The sequence below is a fragment of the Balaenoptera physalus genome (assembly GCF_965194825.1).
Source record: "Balaenoptera physalus genome assembly, chromosome: 1".
NCBI classification, from domain to species: Eukaryota; Metazoa; Chordata; class Mammalia; order Artiodactyla; family Balaenopteridae; genus Balaenoptera; species Balaenoptera physalus.
Window position 1 is genome coordinate 43,646,684 of NC_138882.1, and position 21,447 is coordinate 43,668,130.

Sequence of the window (21,447 nt, forward strand, 5' to 3'; positions counted from 1 at the left end):
AGAGGCAGGAGAAGGGAATCATAAAATTGAAGTCACAGAAATATCACCGAAGTTGCTACAATAGTCTCCATCACATAATTCCCTTGTCCAAGAAGTGAATGTATTTCTTTATTATTTATTATAGAATAGTGTAGCACAAAGCTTGGCTATACAGGGGTCGCTAAGAGACATCTGCTTAGTAATGAATGAAAGAATATAACTGCAAGTTTCTCATTCAAACCTTGAGAATCCTCTATTACATGTCTTTCTAGTTCTGTTTTCCTTAGGCAGCTAATACATAGTTGAATAATTACCCTGGGAAGCAACATAGTTGGAATTGTTGTTGGCGTCAGAATTTGGTTCAAATCCCCAAACAGCCAGATACTAGACTGATAAGGAAGAGTGGATCATAAAATTCTCTTCCCTTACCTGCTCCCTCCTCTCTCCTTGGGGCTTCAAGGAGGCTGGAGAACAAGGCCTTTCTCCAGCTGGCAGTTTTACCTCCCAAGATAATTTTATTTTTAAGTTCTATGTGTAAAATTACTAGGGAGTTACTAAGGATGCAAAGATGAATTTAAAAAGATTTTACTCTACAGGAATTTCTGAGTCTGAAGGGGAGCCAGACATAAACATAGATATCTATATGTATAACTATATTTATCTACCCATCTATTATAAGACACGGCAAAAATCCTAAAAGTGAAGTATAAACCAAGCTCTAGGAAAGGCCTAGGAAATTATTATTTCTAAGGGGTGGGTGGGAATAGTGAAATTTTAAGAAGAAAGTGGCATTTGAATGGTGTACTGAAGGATGAGCAGAATTTCAGTGAAAGGTAAGGGGCTGCAGAACAGTCTAATGAAAGGTAAAGAGAGGGAGACAGAAAGATTGGAATCTATTGAGGAAGACAACAGCATCAGAGATACATTAACTTAACAATTCATTGTTTTGCTCCTGCCTTTAGAAGCTTATTTTTAGTTGAGAGAGATAAAACGGGTACATAAATACCCACAATACTAGTGAGCTTCATAGAAAAGGAGAGGTTGCATCCTGTTTCGACGATTCTTCTGGCTACAGTGTTCTCCCCTGGAATCCCAGCTAACACATGTTCAGAATCACCTCTTTAGAATATGATCAATAGAGAACAGCAGTTAAGAGTGAGATCCTGCATGCTCTAGATTCAATTTCAAATGACTTAGCTTCTGTGTGCTTCAGTTAACTTTTAAATAAAAATAAGAATATTTTCCTCAAAGAATTGTTAAGAATGACACGGGATGAAGAACACATGGCAGCACAGTACTTAGTATTTATGTCCTAAGTTATATATTTAATAAATAAGTAGATATGTGTGTGCAGTATTGAGTTTTCACCAGACAGCGCACTCCCGCGGGCTGTAGCCGATAGGCCTCACCCTCCTAATCAGTCGGCCCATTCCCTGGCTTTTGCGGAAAGAGCGGTTCATAACGCCTCCCAGCCTCAGCTACAGCACGTGGGCTCCGCCTCCCCACAACAACAAAAAACACTGCAGCACCAGCACCGGCCGCTCTGCTCTTGTGGCTTGATTTTTAAATCCATCCGAAAGGACCAATCAAAGGCGGCAGTCCGAGTGCGCGGAAGCGGATTGGCTGACAGCTGCTGACAATGACCAATAGGCTTTGAGATGAGTTTGGTCTGGGCCGGAAGCGAGCGAATCGAAAACGGGTGGCGGTAGCGGGCAGTTTGAATTGGAATCTGTGCTCCAGCCCGCGGCGGCTGTACTAGGACCCGACTCTCTGAAGGGTTGTTTTCCCTTCTCTGCCAGCAAGGTGAGCGTTCTGCTTGGGTCCCGGCTCTGGCGGTGGGAGTGAGGGAGCTGTTGGCCTTCTGCAGGGGGTTACTGGGCGGGGATGCCTGTGGGATCGCGCTCCTAGGCACTGAAGGTGCAGCGGGCCGCCGCCTCCTCCCTCCTGACGGAACTGGGGAATCGGCCCCGGGCCAAGTTCTTTGTGGTGTCGGCCCCCCTCTGCTCCTGGTAAAAGTGGGCTCGCACTAGTGTCCGGAGGCCCTGCTCGGTCACGGGCTCGCCCTTTGGAGGATCAATGTCCTCCTTTGTAAGGTAAAAGACTTGGGAGATCAGCAGGTATTTACTAGCAGCCTTCCGCGCCTATTTGAAATTTGGACATCGGTCCTTTGTTGCGTGGAGGAAATGCAAACTTTAGTTTTGAGGGATTTGATCCGGGCAGCGGGTTGGTGTGCCTATTGTTAGTTGCGAGAGCATTTCTCTCTCGCCTTCCACGTTTATTTGGCTGCGCCTGTGTTCCTGGCTCCGCTATGGGATGAGGACTCAGAAATAAATGACTTTGAGCCTGGTCTAGAGGAGCAGGCAGTTTTCATTCACAGGCTTCGCGGTGGCACTTTAGGCGGGAACTTGGGTTTCTTGGTGGAGATGGGGAATTCTGATAAAGGGAAAGCTCAAAACGGGCCTGCCGTGCCGGGGGTGGGCGGGTCACACGGTCACAAAAGAGCTTCCTCGGGCACTTTCTGGGGTTGAGTGATTCGGGCATGGAGAGTGTCCTCCCCACGGTTAAGACAGAAAGAGCATTTTCTGGAAAGAGCATAGTCCTTCAGATCCTTTTTGCAGGAACCTAGATATCCAGGGCTTTTCTTCATCACCCACCCCCGCCCCCCACTCCCATCACTTTGCCCCTCACATCTTTGAGGATTGCATTTTTTGTCCTTTTCTCCCAGTGGCTCCATAGAGATTGTTGAATTGTTGATGCCTTAATCTGTCAAAGTCCCCTCTAATGAAAATTAGCTTCGGTCTGGTGATTGCTTTAACCATTTATTTGTTGCTGTATCTTAGACTTTGGAAGTGGAAAAGCATTTAACTTGCCAGTCTTCCTTCTGTTCATTTCCATCATCTCTATCATCTTTTTAAATTGCTCCTTTTAATATTTTGTTCGCTATGGCGTATGGATGTCATGATTTCAGTGGCTGGCAGAATTGTTTAGGAGTTGTAGTTGTGTGCCTCTGAGGTATGATAAACCCACCCGTGAACCCCTGAATAAGCAAGCTAGTTTGGAATAGAAGGAGTAGCCTATTGGGGCAGTGTAAATTGTCCTTTGTTGGTGGAGCGGCATGAGACTCCTTTAAGTAGTTTTTGGGTAAATGGGAATGGAATTTAAGATGTTGTGTTCAAAGAACTAAAAGGGTGGGGTGGGAGGTGGGAATGGCAGAGAAAACAGCTCTCCAAGGCTTGATACTAAATTATGTGTTTTCCGAGACCCTTCCTTCTCTTTTAATATTTGGAAAAAAGTTTTATTATACTTAGTACTTTCATCAACTATTTATTAATTGTTCTGATAAAAAATTTCATTGATAAAGTCGACTGAAACAAAACGCTAAAATGATTGTGGACTTCATTTAGTAAAAAACGGATTCTCATCCTGTTGCTAAAATAACTGGAAAATGAATGCTTTTTCTTTAAGTTCTAAAAGCTAATCAATAAAGAATAATTGCCATACTTTTCTCCCAGCTGATTTAAATTTTCTAAGATATGTCTGAGAAAGAGGTAGGCCATTTCTGTCTTGGTGCCATAGGCATCAGTATACAAATGAAAAAGCATTTTCAGTGACTAATATAATAGCTAATATGTATGGAAAGCTTATCAGGAGATACTGTTCTAAAGCTTTAGGGAACCACCACCATTATTATTCCCATTTTACAAATGAGGAAACCAAGGCGCAGAGGTGTTAAATAACATGCCCAAGGTCACACATCTTGCAGGTTGCTGAGCAGGGATTTGAATCACTAAGGCTATATACCTGATTCCTGGTCAGGGTCTGTCTGGAGAATGACTTTACTGCATTTTGCAGTGACTCTAGTGCTAGTATGGCATTCACCCTTTGTTCATGCATGCATTGACTCAACAAATGATAACCACTTGGGAGGAAAAGGAGGTACCTGTGCCATAAGAGATTCTGATGGGGAGATATGACCAGATTATGATGGTTGTCCTCAGGGAAGGCTTCCTGGAGGAAGAGGGACAGAGTATGAGTGGGAATTAATGACATGAGAGAGGAAAGAAGAGCATTTGCAAAGTAACTTATCATGCATTTTATTTGTCCTGTAAGACCTATTTCACCAGAAACCTTATAGCAAAATATTCATGTCTTGTACAATGAAAACAAACTGAGTGGTAGAAAGCAGGTAGCCATATAAGAAGTCAAAAATGAGATATAAGAAAACCAGAAAGCAAGGGGAAGCCAAACAAGCATATTGTGTACTATTGACACTTCACAGTCAGTTATTGGTAGTCACCTTGCAGAGGGTGGAGAAGATGGATGTTATACTTTGTTATCTTTTGAAACATGAAGTTTTGAAACTTGATTCTTAGAGGTGGTTATGTAGATTAGTTAGTCTCTGAGACTGTAAGTTTCTTTTTACTATAGTAAGACCAACAGTCTGTTTATTCTTTTCAGTTTATTTATAAATGTTTGAATAATAAAGGAGAGCAAAATGAGCTGGGCTTTGGAAGAATGGAAGGAAGGCCTGCCTACAAGAGCTCTTCAGAAAATTCAAGAGCTTGAAGGACAGCTCGACAAACTGAAGAAAGAAAGGCAGCAAAGGCAGTTTCAACTTGAAACCCTGGAGGCTGCGTTGCAGAAGCAAAAACAGAAGGTATCACTGATATGCTGGTATTTAAAACTGTTCTCTCATTATTTGGATGAATGGTTTTGTCTTGGTCTTTTCAATTTAGAGAAAAATGATTTTGCTATCTTCAGGTGGTAATCCCCCCTCCTCTCCTTTATTGAGTCTTTTTTTTTTTTTTTTTTTTTTTTTTTTTGGCCACACCACGTGGCATGTGGGATCTTAGTTCATCCACCAGGGATGGGACCCCACCCCCTGCAGTGGAAGCTCAAGGGCTGAGTCTTAACGCTGGACCGCAGGGGAAGTCCCCTCCCCTACTGAGTCATTTTTATTTTAATTATCTCATTTTCTCCATTCTTTGTTTTCATTTCTGCTAACCTGCTAATGTGTAGGGCTGCTGAGTTCCATTTTCACTTCTGTTTAGGACCAAGAATTGGGCATTGCTTTTGCATTCTGCACCAACATGGCCGAAAGTCTCTGGCTCTGAATCTGGGATCAATATTAGAGCACTTTGCAGTCCAAATAGATATCGCTTTCTGAGAGTGAGCTTTTCACCTTGGTATTCCCACCTCTCTCCAGGACTAATAAATGGAAACTTAAATAGTACTTCTTTCATACCTTTGCATTAACCAACCCATAGTAATACAATTACAGCTCCTAAAATGTTTTTGCTAGTGGGAGAATTTTTCAGTTTCTTACAGTAACTGGTTTTAGCAGCTGAACTTGAAAATGAATAGCTAAGAGAGGGTTTATAAGATTTATTTTTGATTTTTTAATTCTCGAAAGCATATTAAAGCCTCTCTTTCTAGGATGGGTTTGTGTAGCCCTAACCAAAGACTGTAATACATGACTTTGCAAAACTTTTCTATCAATAGGCTTCAAAGTGAGATCATCTAAAATTTCGGTGTACATCGAGCACTGACTTCTGGATTTTTACAACCGTATCTCAGAAAATTAGTCATCAGTGTTAGATTAACAGATAATATTTGGTAAATTCATGAGTAAGAGACCTAGTTCCTTTTGAATAATCCGCATTAGGTTGAGAATGAAAAAACTGAGGGTGCAAACCTGAAAAGGGAGAACCAAAGCTTGATGGAAATATGTGAAAATCTGGAGAAGACGAAGCAGAAGATTTCTCATGAACTTCAAGTCAAGGAGTCACAAGTGAATTTCCAAGAAGGACAACTGAACTCAAGCAAAAAGCAAATAGAAAAACTGGAACAGGAACTTAAAAGGTAACTTTTTTGGGAATGGTATTTATTATAGATGTCTTTGTATATATTCATCAGATGCAGCTATCTTTTCCTTTTATGGTGTAATTATTACACATTGCAATTTTTTCTTTCCAGTGGAATGAACAATGATTTGAGGAAGATTAATTCTTTTCTTATATGCTTCAGTCCTATTGTTGCATGGCTCAGTACTATATAAATTCATTAAATGGTTGCTAGCTTATTCATTTACTTATTCAGTATATGTTTATTAAGCTGCTTCATGTGCCAGGCACTGTGTTTGTTACTAGGGTATGCAGTAATAAATATTCCAAAACTATCAACAGTGGTTACTGAAAAGATGGAGGGAAGTTAAAGCATGGCTTATATTGATGGCTTCTGTTTCCTCTGCGTGGAAAAGCTGTTGTAGAGAATGAGAGAACTAGGGAACTTCAAAAGGACTGAGGAGTGCTGAGGGCTCAGTTGAGATTGGAGGCCAGGAATTTATAGTGGGACCAATCTATAGCGTTTAATGAGGTTTGTTTTTTTTTTCCTTTCTTTAGCATATAAATGCTGAGAAGGTATACAGGAGGATCGATTTAGGGTTTTTGGGCAAGGGTGATGGGATAGAAGACTGGAATAATTGAGGATATTGGAAGAGAGTGATTGAAGTTGGGGGCCATGGAATCTCAGCTGGAGAGGAGGGAAGTGAAGTCTAGAAGACTTTCCTACTGAGATCCCCATCCGAGAGACCCATCTTCCATCTTAAGCATTACATAATCATTTCACCAATATCAATTCCATATTTAGGCAATAAAAAAATTGTTTATTACTACTTTTCCATTAAAAAAAATATCCCCCAAACAACTAGAGGCATTAATCAAAATAAATTTAATGGGACATGAGCACTGCTAGCTTATAAATGGAATCTTCTTGTTCTAGTAGTGGAATTTTGTCAAAATAACAAGGAGTGATAAACACGAAAAGCAAAAAAGACTTTAGCAAATTGCCCTATTGTTAATTCCATGAATATACACCCAGAAATTTTAAGAAAAAATTTTATTTTGGAATAACTTTAGACTTCCAGAAACAATTGTTAACATCTTACATAACCAGAGTACAATGACCAAATCAGAAATAAACATTAATTCAATACTATTAACTAAACTACAGACTTTATTGGAATTTCACTCATTTTTCCAGTAATGGCCTTTTTCTGTTCCAGGATCTGATCCAGGATTCCACATTGCATTTACTTGATGTTTTCTTACTTTTTTTTTTTTTTTAAATATTTATTTATTTATTTGGCTGTGCCGGGTCTTAGTTACTTTTTTTTCTAAGCTCTGATGGTTTCTTGTCTTTTGTGACCTTGATATTTTTAAAGAGCACTAGTCTCCTTTGTTGTAGAATAGTCCTCAATTTGGGTTCGACTGCTGTTTTTCAACAATGGCAGAATTGACATTTTGGACTGGATTATTCTTTGTTATGGAAGGCTGCCCTGTGCATTGCAGGGTACTTAGAATTCCTGGCCTCTACCCACTAGATGCCAGTAGCACCTACACCGTCTCCAAATTTTGACAGTCAAAAATGTTGCCAGGCATTGCCAAATGTCCTTTGGGAGGGCAAATTCATCCTGGATGGAGAATCACTGGGTCAGATTGAGGTTATGAATTTTTGGTAAGAATACCACGGAAGTAGTGACACACCTTTATAGTGACGTGTATAGTAGTGACATGCATCATATCAGAGTGTACATGATTTAATTTGACTTTTAAACCGATGGCTTGTTAGGGTGTTTATCTGGGTTTCTGCATTATAAAGTTACTATTTTTCCATTTGTAATTAATAAATATTTTGATGCCAGGAATTTTTTTTCCTGGCATAGCTGCAATAATCTTAATTCTACCTACAAAGGAAACATACTTTTGAAAGTTAAAACGTTTAAAAATTACAGTTTGCTCTCCATATCCATGAGTTCTGCATCCACAGATTCAACCAACCAAGGGTCAAAAATATTTGAAAAAAAATTCCAGAGAGTTCCAAAAGCAAAACTTAAGTTTGCTGTGTGCAGGCAACTATTTACATAGCATATACATTGTATTAGGTATTATAAGTAACCTAGAGATGATTTAAAGTATACAGGAGTATGTGCATAGGTTATATGTAAATACTACCTATGTGATTTTATATGAGAGTTGAGCATTTGCACAGTTTAGTATTCAAGGGGGTCCTAGAACCAATCTTCTGCAGGTACCAGGGACAACTATATGCTTGTCTTTTGGTGAAGCTGATAATTTAAGTGCACAGAAATCTTTTTCTAATTTTGTTTCCTATCCATGTGGGAAGGTGGCTATCTATAATTTGCAATGTTAGAATGATAAATAAATTTCTGTCTTGTTGAGTTCTTTGTTTTCCTAAACTCTATCCTGGTCTGTGTTGTTCATCACTGTATCCTAGCACCTGGCAATTGTAGGTCCTCAAATATTTGTTGAATGAATGAATGAAAGAGAGGCATTTGTTTTGGAAAGCAGGTGCTCGGGAAGTAGGAAGCTCACTTCAGTATGCTAGAATAATTATTTCTTTGAAAAGAACATTTTGGCTGCCAATGTTAGAAATATTGGTTTTAATAATTTAATTTAATTTAGACAGAAATGTTTGTATTTTTAACATTTGAGGAAAAGATGCTTTTGTATACATTTCCCTATTTCATTGAAAAGTGCCATTTGGTAGCAATGCCTGCAGATATAAAGTGTTCACGGTTGTACCTGACATGTAGCAACGGTTAAATGTTGGCATTAATATTATCATTATTATCAGTTGTTAGTTATTATCATCATCATCATGGGATTAGGATACCCTCACAGCACATTTAGTTTAAAAATATTTTTATTATCTATGATGTTGATAGATATAGATGTTTATAAAAGTTTACAAACTGTATAAACTTTAGACTATAAAAACTATTGAGTAAACTCTTCTATAGTATAAAAATTGTTAAGGGTATAAGACCTATAGATTACAATAACTATTGAGTATAGTTTTAATTAATTAATTTATTTAATTTTGGGGGCAATGTTGGGTCTTTGTTGCAGTGCACAGGCTTCTCATTGTTGTGGCTTCTCTTTTTGCAGAGCACGAGCTCTAGGCGCGCAGGCTTCAGTAGTTGTGGCACGCAGCTCAGTAGTTGTGGCTCGCAGGCTCTAGAGCGCAGGCTCAGTAGTTGTGGCGTACGGGCTTAGTTGCTCTGCAGCGTGTGTTATCTTCCCCGGCCAGGGCTCGAACCCGTGTACCCTGCATTGGCAGGAGGATTCTTAACCACTGTGCCACCAGTGAAGCCCTGAGTATACTTTTAAAATTTTCACTGGTAACCTTCAGGTACAGGGCAGGAACTTATTTTTTCCACCAATGGCCGCCGATTTCAGGTACATCTTGAACGAGTTAGGTTGAACATTTGAAATGTTGGTCAAAAACTGGTGAGTAATAGACACAGAACACAGACTGGTTGTTGTCAGAGACTGGGGGAAGATGGCACTGGGGAGAAATTCCTTAATGGTTAAAGAGCTTTACTGTGGAATGATAGAAATGGCTTGTAAGTAGACAGAGATGGTGGTTGTACAACACTGTGAGTGTAATTAATGCCACTGCATTGTTCACTTAATCTGGTTAATTTTATGTTACGTGAATGTCACCTCAACAAATTATTTTTTAAAACAAAACAAAAATGAACAAACAAAAACAAACAAAAACTGGTGAATATTAGCAATCTCATATAGTTAAATTAAACCTAGGAGAAAACAGCTTAATTTAGTGCTTTTTTTTTTTGTTTTGGTGGTGGTCGTTTGTGTTTTTTCTCTCCCTAGGAGACAGGAGATACAAAGGTTTATAAAAATAATAGGGTATACTTTCATTTAATATTTAAAATTAATAAATTTTTTTTTTTACTGAAAAGATGTGAATTTGAGAGGGCAAAGAAACATCAGTTTTGCAAAGTTCTTCAAAATTCGTCTCTGGAGTTACCAACCTTTTTACACCTTTGGAAGTCTATAGACCTGCAGTGTCCAATATGGTAGCCACTAGTTACTTGCGGCTGTTGAACACTTAAAATGTGGCTAGTGTCAATTGAGGTGTGCTGGAAGGACACAACGCAGTCCAAATTCTGAAGATTTAGTACAAAAACATGCAAAATATCTTACTAATGATTTTTGCAATGATTATAAGTTAAAATTACAATATGGAAAATATTGAGTTAAATATTAAGATTAAATTCATTTATTTCTTGTTACTTTTTTCATGCTAATAGAACATTTCTGTTGGAGGGCTCTTACCTGTTGTAAATTCGAACGTGACAGTTTGATCTGCTGAGTAGCCATTTTCAGCTCACACATTGCTTCTTCCTTCCTGGATTGAATTTGGAGCAGGCGGAGCTAGGGCACTGAGGCACTTTCTTCACTACTTTCTTCACTCCCTGCTTTGAGTAATGTGTCCTTGGCAAAGAGAATAGTGCACATCATTAGCCATTCTACTAGGACGTTCATTTTATTTCTGGTGTTCAGTTAAAGCCAGAGACATTGGAGACTTGCAAGAATTGAGTCCTCTCTTAGGTTTGTTTCTGAAGGGTGTTACAACGGAAATGGGAGGGATACTCTGTACACATATACAATACAGTCGGCCCTCGTATCCACAGGTTCTGCACCCACAGATATGGAGGGCTGAGTGTACGACTGCTGTTTCATATAAGGGACTTGAGCATCCCTGGATTTTGTTATCTGCAGGTGTCCTGGGACCAAAAACCCACAGATCCCAAGGATGACTGTATATAGCTCACTTTCTCCAGTTCTTTGGATCTGTTTCCTGCCAGTATCTTTTCTAGATGCATTACGTTAACTTGATTTTTAATATGTGTTTTAAAAATATCACAAAAGACATGATATATTATCAAATCTCTGTTTTTATAATGGCAATATTATAAGTAATGCCATCCGGTTTTATGATTTGAGCCCATGCTCCAATTTCCTCCTGTGTTTCTGAAATTCTGGGTTTTTTGTAGCACTGTGTCTTTCTTTGGCCTAGAATACAAAATAGATTGGAATGTGTCCTAACCCTCCCAACTCTTCTTTGCTCCTATGGTGGTTATTACAGAGCTTCATTATTGTCTTATCACATTGTAATTACTGGTTTATATTTCTGTTTTCCTAACTAGACTGAGTTCCTTTGAAGACAAAGGACTGTCTCATAAATTAGTTCTTATTAAATGTCTGTTGGATAAATGAAGTGGTAAGAATTCTTAGAGGGTTGGTTTTTTTGTAAGTTTATCGCTTTCTGAGAATGTATGGTGTTGGTATTCTACAGCTGTTGCTCTGATTTGCCATCCTCTCGGGTCCTTTTCTCACAGGTGTAAATCTGAACTTGAAAGAAGCCAACAAGCTGCACAGTCTGCAGATGTCTCTATGAGTCCATGCATTACACCACAAAAAATTTTTGCAACTCCACTCACACCAAGCCAGTATTATAGCGGTAAGGATTTTTTCCCTTCGTATAAATAGCTCTTTTATTGAGATTTTAATTCTGCCAAAGAAATGAATTCATTCAACTTTGAATTCAACTTCTAATTTTAGCATTAAAAAAAAAAAGCAGCCATTAGTTACATATACATTTGTGTATCTGTTGAACTATGTTGAGCCATCAGTAAGCCTTTAAACTTTTCACTTTATCCTTCTATGGTATTTTAAAACATAATTCAGTTTTGGAATATTTAAAATGCCTATGTTTCCATGTATTTTGATATTTGAGTAATTTGATCAGTATCGGTTGCCTTAACCGAAACGTTCTTTCTATCTGATGTACTAAGATACTCATTTCTGGACGATCTATCATAATGATTCTTTGCAAAATCAGTGATCAAAGTAAAACTGTATCTCAATGTCTGTGTTTAGGTTCCAAATATGAAGATCTAAAAGAAAAATATAATAAAGAAGTTGAAGAACGAAAAAGATTAGAGGCAGAGGTGAAAGCCTTGCAGGCAAAGGTAAATTAATTATGGGCCTTTTAATAGAGTATGCAGTTGAAGAAGTACTTTGATATAGGATACAACAAGGATAGAGAAAAATTTGCTTTACATAGGGCTGACACATTTTTCTTACACTGAGAAAATAAAGTTCCTGGCTCATTGGTTATGGTATTTTTAAATTTAAAAATAAGAGTAAGAGTAAGAGTAAGAGTGGAGTAAAATAGATTGGGGAGATGACTTTATCCCTAAATATTAAATGTTCACTGAATTCCATGGAAACTGTGGTAATGTAATTATTTCTCTGTTAAGATCTAATGATAAAGAACAAGTTTGAAGAGGGTGAGGCCAGAGTCATAACTGACACTCACTAGCTTTGGAACCTGGAGGCGATTGCTTCCTGTTCAGGCCTTCTGATGGAATGTGGTGATTGCTACCAGGGACGTGAGGTTTGGGGGTCATTATTAATGAACTGTTTATTTCAGGTGAGAATGTTATGAACGTAATCTCCCCAGTTCTTTTAAATAAGTTGCTGACAAGTGTTTTAAATTACATTTTGATAGGGGTAAAAAAAGCAGAAAGAGGTGGGTGAAAAGATTTGTTTAACATCAATAAAATAAACAAATGCACATTTTGGAAACCCCAGCTTTTAGTTTCAGGACTGACCCTGAAAATACCTGGTGTCTATAGAATATACCTTTCCCATTTCTGCACACATGATGTTATTTATTTTTTAAAAAATTCCAGTTTGGCACTAAATGGCACAATTCCACTAAACATATGAACTTGGTGAGATGGCACAACTTAGCAAACAGTTTAAGGCTGAATTTAGACGTAGATGCCTTAAATACTGAGGATCAAAAAAGTACCTATTAGAGTTTTAACAATTTTAATTCTTTTTACGCCTTTAACCCTTGTTTTGAGATCACCAGGGTTTTGATATGTACCAAAGGCGTTGCTTACAAGATGAATAAAATTAAACAATAATCCTCTGGTCTGACTTGGAAATATGTGCTTTGTTATCCAGTTCAGCCATTGGTATCAATTCTGGCCCGGACCTCTGTTCCCAGAGTTATTTTGTGGAGGACTATGGGTCTCCAGAAGCATTAAACCTTTCCCTGTGGCAAGAAAAGCCCTTGCTATAAAAAATTTAACTCAGCTTCTATAGCCACACCTTGATAGTTGTCAGAATGCAGGCAGAGAGAAGAACAAAAAGAAGAATTCAAAACAGCAGAAAATCCACAAATGTGTATTATATAATACAAAATACCTCATATGACATTTCTGGGGGGAGAGTGTTATGGTGGAACGTGAGATTCTTGAAAGAATTCTTTAGGTTAGTATTGAATTTTGAGTCTCTGTGTGCAAAGCTACAGGGGGAGGTGACCAAGGATGGGCAAAGGAAAATCAAATTTCAGAATTCAAAATGGCAGTGAGTACTCACATGTGTTTTTATGAAGTATATGAGGGATGCAGAATAAATACCAAAACTGAGCCCATTTAAAATAGATCGGGCCTCAGATGGTACTGGTTTCACCCTTCAGTGCTAAGTCTGACCGTTAGAACAGTTCCTCACTGGTTATTGGGGCTCAGTGGTTCCCTTGACTTGATGAATGTTCTTTCTTGGTACACAGTGGAAGTGTTACCTTCTTGGCATGGCTTTATGTTCTATTTGAAAATAAGTACATAGTCTTTTTTATTTTAATTGCAGTATCGCTGATTTACAATGTTGTATTAGTTTCAGGTGTATATAGCAAGGTGATTCAGTTACATATATATTATATATACATATATACTTTTTCATATTCTTTTCCATTATAATTTATTACAAGACATTGAATATAGTCCCCTGTGTGTAAGACCTTGTTGTTTATCTATATTATATGTAGTAGTTTGTATCTGCTAATCCCAAACTCCTCATTTACCTGCCCTCCCACCCCCACTGCTTTCCACTTTGGTAACCATAAGTTTGCTTTTTTATGTCTGCGAGTCTAGTACATAGTCTTAAATATTTTGACTTCTAAAGGGCTCTAAAGAGTTTCTGTTTTCACAGAAAGCGAGCCAGGCTATTCCCCAAAGCACCATGAATCACCGGGACATTGCCCGACATCAGGCTTCATCATCTGTGTTCTCATGGCAACAAGAAAAGACCCCAAGTCGTCTTTCATCCAATGCTCTAAAAACTCCAATTAGGAGAGATTTCTCTGCATCTAATTTTTCTGGGGAACAAGAAGTGACTCCGAGTAGATCAACTTTGCAAATAGGCAATAGAGATGCTAATAGCAGTTTCTGTGATAATTCTAGCAATTCTCATCTTTTGGATCAATTAAAAGCCCAGAATCAAGGTAACTTCTTGAGCTAAATTAAATTTTCCTGAGATAATTTCAGAAGTCCAGAAATTTCTAGACATTTTTAGCCCTAGAAAGTGCTAATGTGTTTTGTTAGACCCATCAGTGATCAACATCCCAGCCTGGTGATGTGAAATACTGTCTTTGGGATAATGAGAAAAGATATCACCATTTGGAAAGGTACCTTTATTTGTACTATAAAGCTGGTGCCATGAAGACTTGAAAAGTAGGGTGAGTGGCTTTGACTTTCCAGAGCGGGGCAAGTAGGTGAGTTACAGCTGACACTACCCACGGCTCTCCCCTGGCTCCTTTTGTGGCCCATGAAACAAGCCAGTTTTGGCCAGAGGTGTGGCATGTGTCTGTAGGACAGCTTTGCTGTGTGCTGCCAGGTTGTGTGTATGGGAGAAACCTGTAACCTTGGCTGCTGCACCACGCTGCTGCTGACAGCCAAGGGTGCCAGGTGGTGTTTTGGAATCTAGTCTGCAGACTATGATAATTTCCAGTGCTATGATAGATTGAAAATCACCATCTGTGTGCACTGGTGAGACCTGTCACATGGCCAGTGCCATTGGAACCAATATTGTGTATATGTGGGGGAAAAAAATGAAAAAAAAATTGTTGTTAATTTTGGCAATACTGGAGGTTCACACTGTCTTGCTGTTTACTGGAGGACAAGCTACTAGAGAATATGGGAGGGTGAATTTTTCACTGCTTAGCACTCATTTGCATTGATATGGTCACAAAAAAAATATTAGTTTGTGGGTGTATAAAACCAAGTGGTAATTTTAGTGCAGGGTGTTATATGTGGTACACTTTTTGCAGTCTCGATAAGATACAATTCACGATTTTAGAAAAACATTCCCCCCCCCAAGTTTCTCTGTGAAAACTTAAGAAAATTTGTTTCTCCTGCTTTCTGTAGGATTTTTGAATACAAATAACAATAAAGACTAAACATTGAAATTAAATCCAATTAAAGTAGCTTCTTTGTTTAATGTGAATTGATTTATGTTTGACTGACCAAAGATTTCAGAGCAGAGTAACGTTGGTACATTCTGAGTTTAGTTTGTAAATGTCCTCGTGAAAAATATATATTAATTGAAGTGTGGGTTTTGTTTGTTATTTAAGAGCTAAGGAGCAAGATGAGTGAGTTGGAACTACGTCTGCAAGGACATGAAAAAGAAATGAAAGGCCAAGTGAATAAACTTCAAGAACTCCAACTCCAAGTGGAGAAAGCAAAAGCGGAATTAAACGAAAAAGAGAAAGTTTTGAACAAAAGCAGGGATGAACTGGTGAGAACAACTGCACAGTATGACCAGGCATCAACCAAGGTACTCGACTTTTCATGAGTTATTGATAAATCTCCATTTTTTTCATATAATTCTTTGGAAAGAGTACTCTGCACTTAGACTTGTGAAATAAATATTAGTAGTGGACATTATTATATACTAGGCAGTATTGATGCAGTTGAACAGTAAGTTCTTTTAGAGTTGGGTAGATCTGGGGTCAAATCTGGACTGCACATTTTCCCAGCCAAGGGACCTGGGCAAGTCACTGATCTCTTTTATATCTCAGAGGGTGGTGAAGAATAAAGATTATTGTATGTACAGCGCCTGGCAGGTGCCTACTATATAAAAGAGGCACTTAAAGTCATGGAGCTTTAAAAGAGGTTTAGAACATACGATAGAATTGAATAGACCTACTCCTGGGATCCAGTGTATACACTCCTACCATTTAATCTAAGGCTCTAATTAAGGCCAAGCTTCGTAGCCTGTTATTTGGGGGTTGTTTTTGTTGTTGTTGTTGCTTTGCCCCCAACCTGCCTCTCTAGTCTTTTCTTCTCTTTTTTCTATGATTCATTCATTCACTGACTCATTTGACAAATATTTATTGACCGCCTACTGTATGTCAGCCACTGTTCTAGACCTGGGGCTGCAGCAGTGAGTAAATAGACAAAAAGAACGGCCCTTGTGGAGCTTCATCATAATGGGGCACGTAATGTAGATGTACCAGTCACGTAGATAGTGTGCTATATGGAGAAAAGTGTAGAGCAAAACGACTTATCTTCTAGGACCAACTGCAGTTATTTGGTGTTTCTTGAACCTAATCTTTGTCTGGGTCAGTGTTCTGCTCACATTTGCCTTTCTGCTTGGCATACCCGCCTCTTGGAATACTCTTGACATGCTCTGCATCCCGTGAGCTCCTTCTCTCATCTCTTAGTGCGGTGAGGTCTTTTCTCCTGGCTTCCATCCGCATTATGACCCTTTTATTGTCGTTATTTATGTTCTAGCTCTTGTAGTTCCCACACTTGGCTAATTGTCAGAATCACTGAGAACCTTGCAGAATTAATCTTCTTAGACTCACGTCTGAAGTGGGCCTATGGAATTTACCTTTAACAAAATCTCTAGATAAAAACCACTGTAGTAGGTAGACCTGTATCTTCTATTTGCTTCCTGGGAACAGGCTCTTTCTGTCTTTTTTTTTTTTTTTCCAAATTAATCTTTTTTATTTTAAGATAATTATAGATTCATGTAGTTGTATAAAATAACAGCTTGTTAATAGGATGGGTTACAACGATTGCTTCTCAGATATTTGAATGTCTTTCATCCTTGGAATAGACCATACTTGGTCACGGTGTATAATTCATTTTATATATTTCTGAATTTTATTTGCTAATAATTTGTTAAGGATTCTCGTGTCTATATTTGTGAGGGATGTTGGTCAGCTGTTTTCTCTTTTTGTACTGTCTTTGTCTGGTATTTGTATCAGAGGTAATACTAGCTTCATAAAATGCATTGGGAAGGATTCCCTTCTCTTCTCGGAAGAGATTGTGCAGAATTGGTGTTATTTCATCTTTATACATTTGGTAGAATTCTCTGTGAAACTATCTGGGCCTGGAGATTTCTTTTTTGGGAGATTTAAAATTATAAATTCAATTTTTAAAATAGTTACACAGCTATTAAAATTATTTATTTCACATTGGATGAGTTGGGTTAGTTTGTGATTTTAGAGGAAATTTGATCTAAATTGTCAAATTTGTGTATGTGGAGTTCATAGTATTTCCTTATTATTTTGATGTCTGTAGGTCAGGTTTATTCCCTGTTCATTTCTGATATTTGTGTCTTCTCTATTTTTCTCTTTGTCAGTGTTGCTAGGAATTTGTCAGTTTTGTTGCTTTTTTATTGATCTTACCAAAGAGTCAGCTCTTTAATTCATTGATTTTTCTCTATTTCCTGTTTTCAATTTCATTGATTTTTTTTTTTGTTTTTTCCTCTCTGTTATTTCCTTCTGCTTGCTTTGGGTTTATTTTGCTCTTCTTTTTCTAGGTTGTTGAGGTGGGGAGCTTAGCCTACTGACTTGAGACTTCTTCTTTTCTAATGCAGACATTTAATGCTACAAACTTCCCTCTCAGTACTGCTTTAACTGTGCTCTGCAAATTTTGATATATTGTATTTTTTTAAATAATTTTTTAAAAAATGTATTTATTTATTTTTGGCTGTGTTGGGTCTTTGTTGCTGTGCACGGGCTTTCTCTAGTTGCGGGGAGCGGGGGCTACTCTTCGTTGTGGTGCATGGGCTCCTCATTGTGGTGGCTTCTCTTGTTGCGGAGCACAGGCTCTAGGTGCATGGGCTTCAGTAGTTGTGGCATGCGGGCTCAGTAGTTGTGGCTCGTGGGTTCTAGAGCACAAGCTCAGTAGTTGTGGTGCATGGGCTTAGTTGCTCCATGGCATGTGGGATCTTCCCAGACCAGGGCTTGAACCCGTGTTTCCTGCATTGGCAGGAGGATTCTTAACCACTGCACCACCAGGGAAGTCCCTGATATATTGTATTTTAATTTTTATTCTTTAATGTACTAAAAAAAAATTTTTTTTTCTTGAAACTTCCTCTTTGGCTCATGGATTATTCAGAAATCCCTTGTTTAGTTTCCAAGGGTTTGGAGACTTTTCTCTTTTTGTTATTGATTTCTAGTTTGATTCCACTGTGTTCAGAGAATATACTTTATGATTTCAGGTCTTTTAAATTTGTGGGGGTTTGTTTTATGGCTTAGTATGTGGTCTATCTTGGTACATGTTTCACAGGCACTTGGTAAAAAATGTATATTCTGTTGTTGGATGGAATGTTCTAAAAGTGTCATTAGCTTCTGTTGGTTAATGTTCTTTGTTGAATTCCTCTGTATCTTTCCTGATTTCTTGTCTAGTTGCTCTAGCAGTTGTTGAGAGAGGGATATTGAAGTCTCCCATAATTGTTGATTTGTCTATTTCTCCTTTCAGTTCTATCAGTTTTTGCTTCACTTACTTTGCAGTTCTATAGTTTGGTCCATACACATTTAGTATTGCCATGTCTTCTTGGTGGATTGACCCTTATCATTATGCAATATCCCTCAGTGTCTCTGGTAATTTTTTTAATTCTGAAGTCTACTTTATCTGGTAGTAATATAGCCACTCTAGCTTTCCTTTGGTTTATGTTTCATGATGTATTTCTTTCTGTCTTTTTACTTTCAGCATATCTATGCTATTAAATTAAAAAGTATGACCTAACTGTAATTTACAAAATAGGCCTAATGTGAGTTTTGTGTGGACAGCATATAGTTGGGTCATATTTTTTAATCCACTCTTTTAAAACACTATTCCCTTTTAGAAACACTGTGTCTTTTAATTAGTGTATTTAGATCACTGATATTCAATGTAATTATTGATATGTCATGGCTTAAGTCTTCCATCTTATTTTTTGTTTTTTATTTCTTTCATTTTTCATTTCTCTGTTTCATTTTTCCTGCCTTCCTGTAGTTTACTTGAACATTTTTTAGAATTCCATTTTGAATTATCGACAGTGTTTCTGAGTGTATTTCTTGGTAGAGCTTTTATAATGATTGTTCTAGATAATGTATATATACATACAATTTATCACAGTTTATTGGTGTTGTCATTCTATCAACACTAATAAATTATCGAAAATTTACTTCTCTTTTTGTCCTTATACCCTCCCACATTTATAGTATAATTTTCTTCAGTGTTTTCTCTACATACATTTAGAACCACATCAGACAGTGTTATAATTTTTGCTTCACTTGTCAAACATAATTTAGAAAACTGAAGAAGAGATGGAAAGCCTATTGTATATATGTTTATTGTTCATTAACTTATTGTTCCTTCCTTCATGATTCCTTCCAAATTTCCTTCTTTCATTATTTCCTTTCTGTTTAGAGAACATCCTTTAACCATTCTTTTAGTGTAGTTACAAATCCTTTAAATTTTCTTTTGTCTGGGAATGTTTTGATTTCCTCTTCACTCTTGGAAGATATTTCTGCAGGGTATAGGATTCTAAAGGTTAACAGTTTTTTTCTTTCAGCACTGTCTTGTTTTTCCTTGGGCCCCAAAGTCTCTTGTTCATCTTCTTTCTTCTCTTTTTTCAGAGCTTTTTAATGTTTGTTTTAATGTAATGTGCAAGGTTTTGGATTATTCTTGGTGGGAGGTATAGGGAAATGTTCATCTCTTCCATCTACCTGGAAGTGGTAGTCCAGGTTCATTTTTAGAATTCTTCTAGTGCAGTGCTTTGCACAGAGAAATTCTTGATAAATATGGGTTAGATGTATGAACGAACACGACCTCCCTTGATCCATATATTTATTCTCTTTGTGCAGTCTGGGTTTGTAATTTGGTTTTCTAAGTTAGAAAGACTTGGATTCAAACCCTGGCTCTACTACATCCCAATTGTGTTGCTTTGGAGCTATTTAATTAACTTCTGAACTTCAGTGTCCTAATCAATAAAATGGTGTTAATAATAATGCCTTTGTCATAGGATTGCTGTAAAGTTTGTGATAATTTTTAAAAAATATTTATTTATTTTATTTATTTATTTTCCTTGTTTTTTCTGGCTGTATCGGGTGTTGGTTGCAGCACACGGGGTCTTTGTTGAGGCATGTGGGATCTTTTCGTTAACGGTGTGTGGTCTGCTCGGGTTTCTTTCTCGTTGTGGTGCACAGGCTTCTCTCTAGTTGTGGTGTGTGGGCTTTCTCTCTCTAGTTGTGGCGCGTGGGCTCTGTAGTTTGTGGCACGTGGGCTCTCTCTTTGAGGTACACAAGCTCAATAGTTGTGGCACATGGGCTTAGTTGCCCCATGGCATGTGGGATCTTAGTTCCCCGACCAGAGATTGAACCCGCATCCCCTGCATTGGAAGTCAGATTCTTTACCACTGGACCACCAGGGAAGTCCCTGTGATAACTTTTATAAAGGTTTTAGCATATAGTGCCTGGCACATGGTGAACTTATAATAATAGTTGTTATTATTATATCAATTAAGTTCCTTGTCAATTAAGCTCATTTTCAGTTGCATTTCTGCCAAGTCACGCCTTCTCATATAGGAAAATTATACTTATCCTTTTACATTTTGTCTTGTTGGTTTTGGTGTGACAAGGTCACCAAATCCTTGTACTGACTAGCATATTTGATGAAGTCTCTTCTTACCAGATCATGAATTAGAATTTTTGACTAGGACAGTGCGGAGAACATAGCTCTGGCTTTCTTTCTATTGGAGACTTCCCTCCAGGTTCTTAAGACTCATTCGTTCAATGCTTTTTGTATTCCATTTTTTTCCTGTAAACTACAAACCCACCTAACTGAAAATTCAGTCCACCTTTCTCCATCTTGTCTCTAAAGATAATACGACCTTGTCCAATATGTTGCTGAAATCAGATTATGCTTTGTTTATGCTATTCCCTGATGTACCATTAGAACTACCTATTAAATAAAATGGAGCTAATTTAGCCAAAATCAATACCATGTGCTTTAGTGAACATATGCTGTTTCTCGTATGCTTCTTTTCCAAGTATTTACAAACCATGTGGGATGCAAGGTTTGAACTCATGTAGAAACAGAGTGCTGGGGCTGGCAGCAAAGCTGGACTGCAGCACCTGTATTTTACAGCTAAAAACTCAGTGACCCAGAGCACTGAGTCTCCAGGGTCATATGCTGTATATTTTTAAAGGACTTGAGCTCTGGACCCTTTTTTAGAGTATCATGGAGCATTCATGACACCTAGTGGCCAGGTACTTGCACATGGATTGTGCATCATAAATATCAGCATAAAAATAATCTAAATAAAATATAAATTACTCTTAGAGTCTCTTTTTGATTGATTGATTCTGAGATCCTGTAGTGCAACATGTTGCAGTTTGAGGGAGTGCCAGCAGAGGGTGCCAAGGGTTCATTCATCTACTCTGCCATGCATTTTTTTTTTTTTTTTTCCCCTGAAAATTGTCAGAATTTTATTTTATTTTACTTTT

The 21,447-nt window shown here is 37.9% G+C and overlaps 1 protein-coding gene across 1 annotated transcript in view; it reads left to right on the top strand.

Annotated features, from left to right (window-relative positions):
* Positions 1 to 1,633: 1,633 nt before the first annotated feature.
* Positions 1,634 to 21,447, top strand: part of CENPF (centromere protein F) — a 66,987-nt gene continuing 47,173 nt past the window's right edge. Inside the window, exons 1-7 of the mRNA XM_082471426.1 lie at positions 1,634 to 1,782; positions 4,438 to 4,636; positions 5,645 to 5,841; positions 11,210 to 11,331; positions 11,751 to 11,842; positions 13,875 to 14,166; positions 15,295 to 15,497. Coding sequence (XP_082327552.1) covers positions 4,475 to 4,636; positions 5,645 to 5,841; positions 11,210 to 11,331; positions 11,751 to 11,842; positions 13,875 to 14,166; positions 15,295 to 15,497 — 1,068 coding nt within the window. The 5' untranslated portion in view covers positions 1,634 to 1,782; positions 4,438 to 4,474. The remainder of the gene's footprint in view (positions 1,783 to 4,437; positions 4,637 to 5,644; positions 5,842 to 11,209; positions 11,332 to 11,750; positions 11,843 to 13,874; positions 14,167 to 15,294; positions 15,498 to 21,447) is intronic.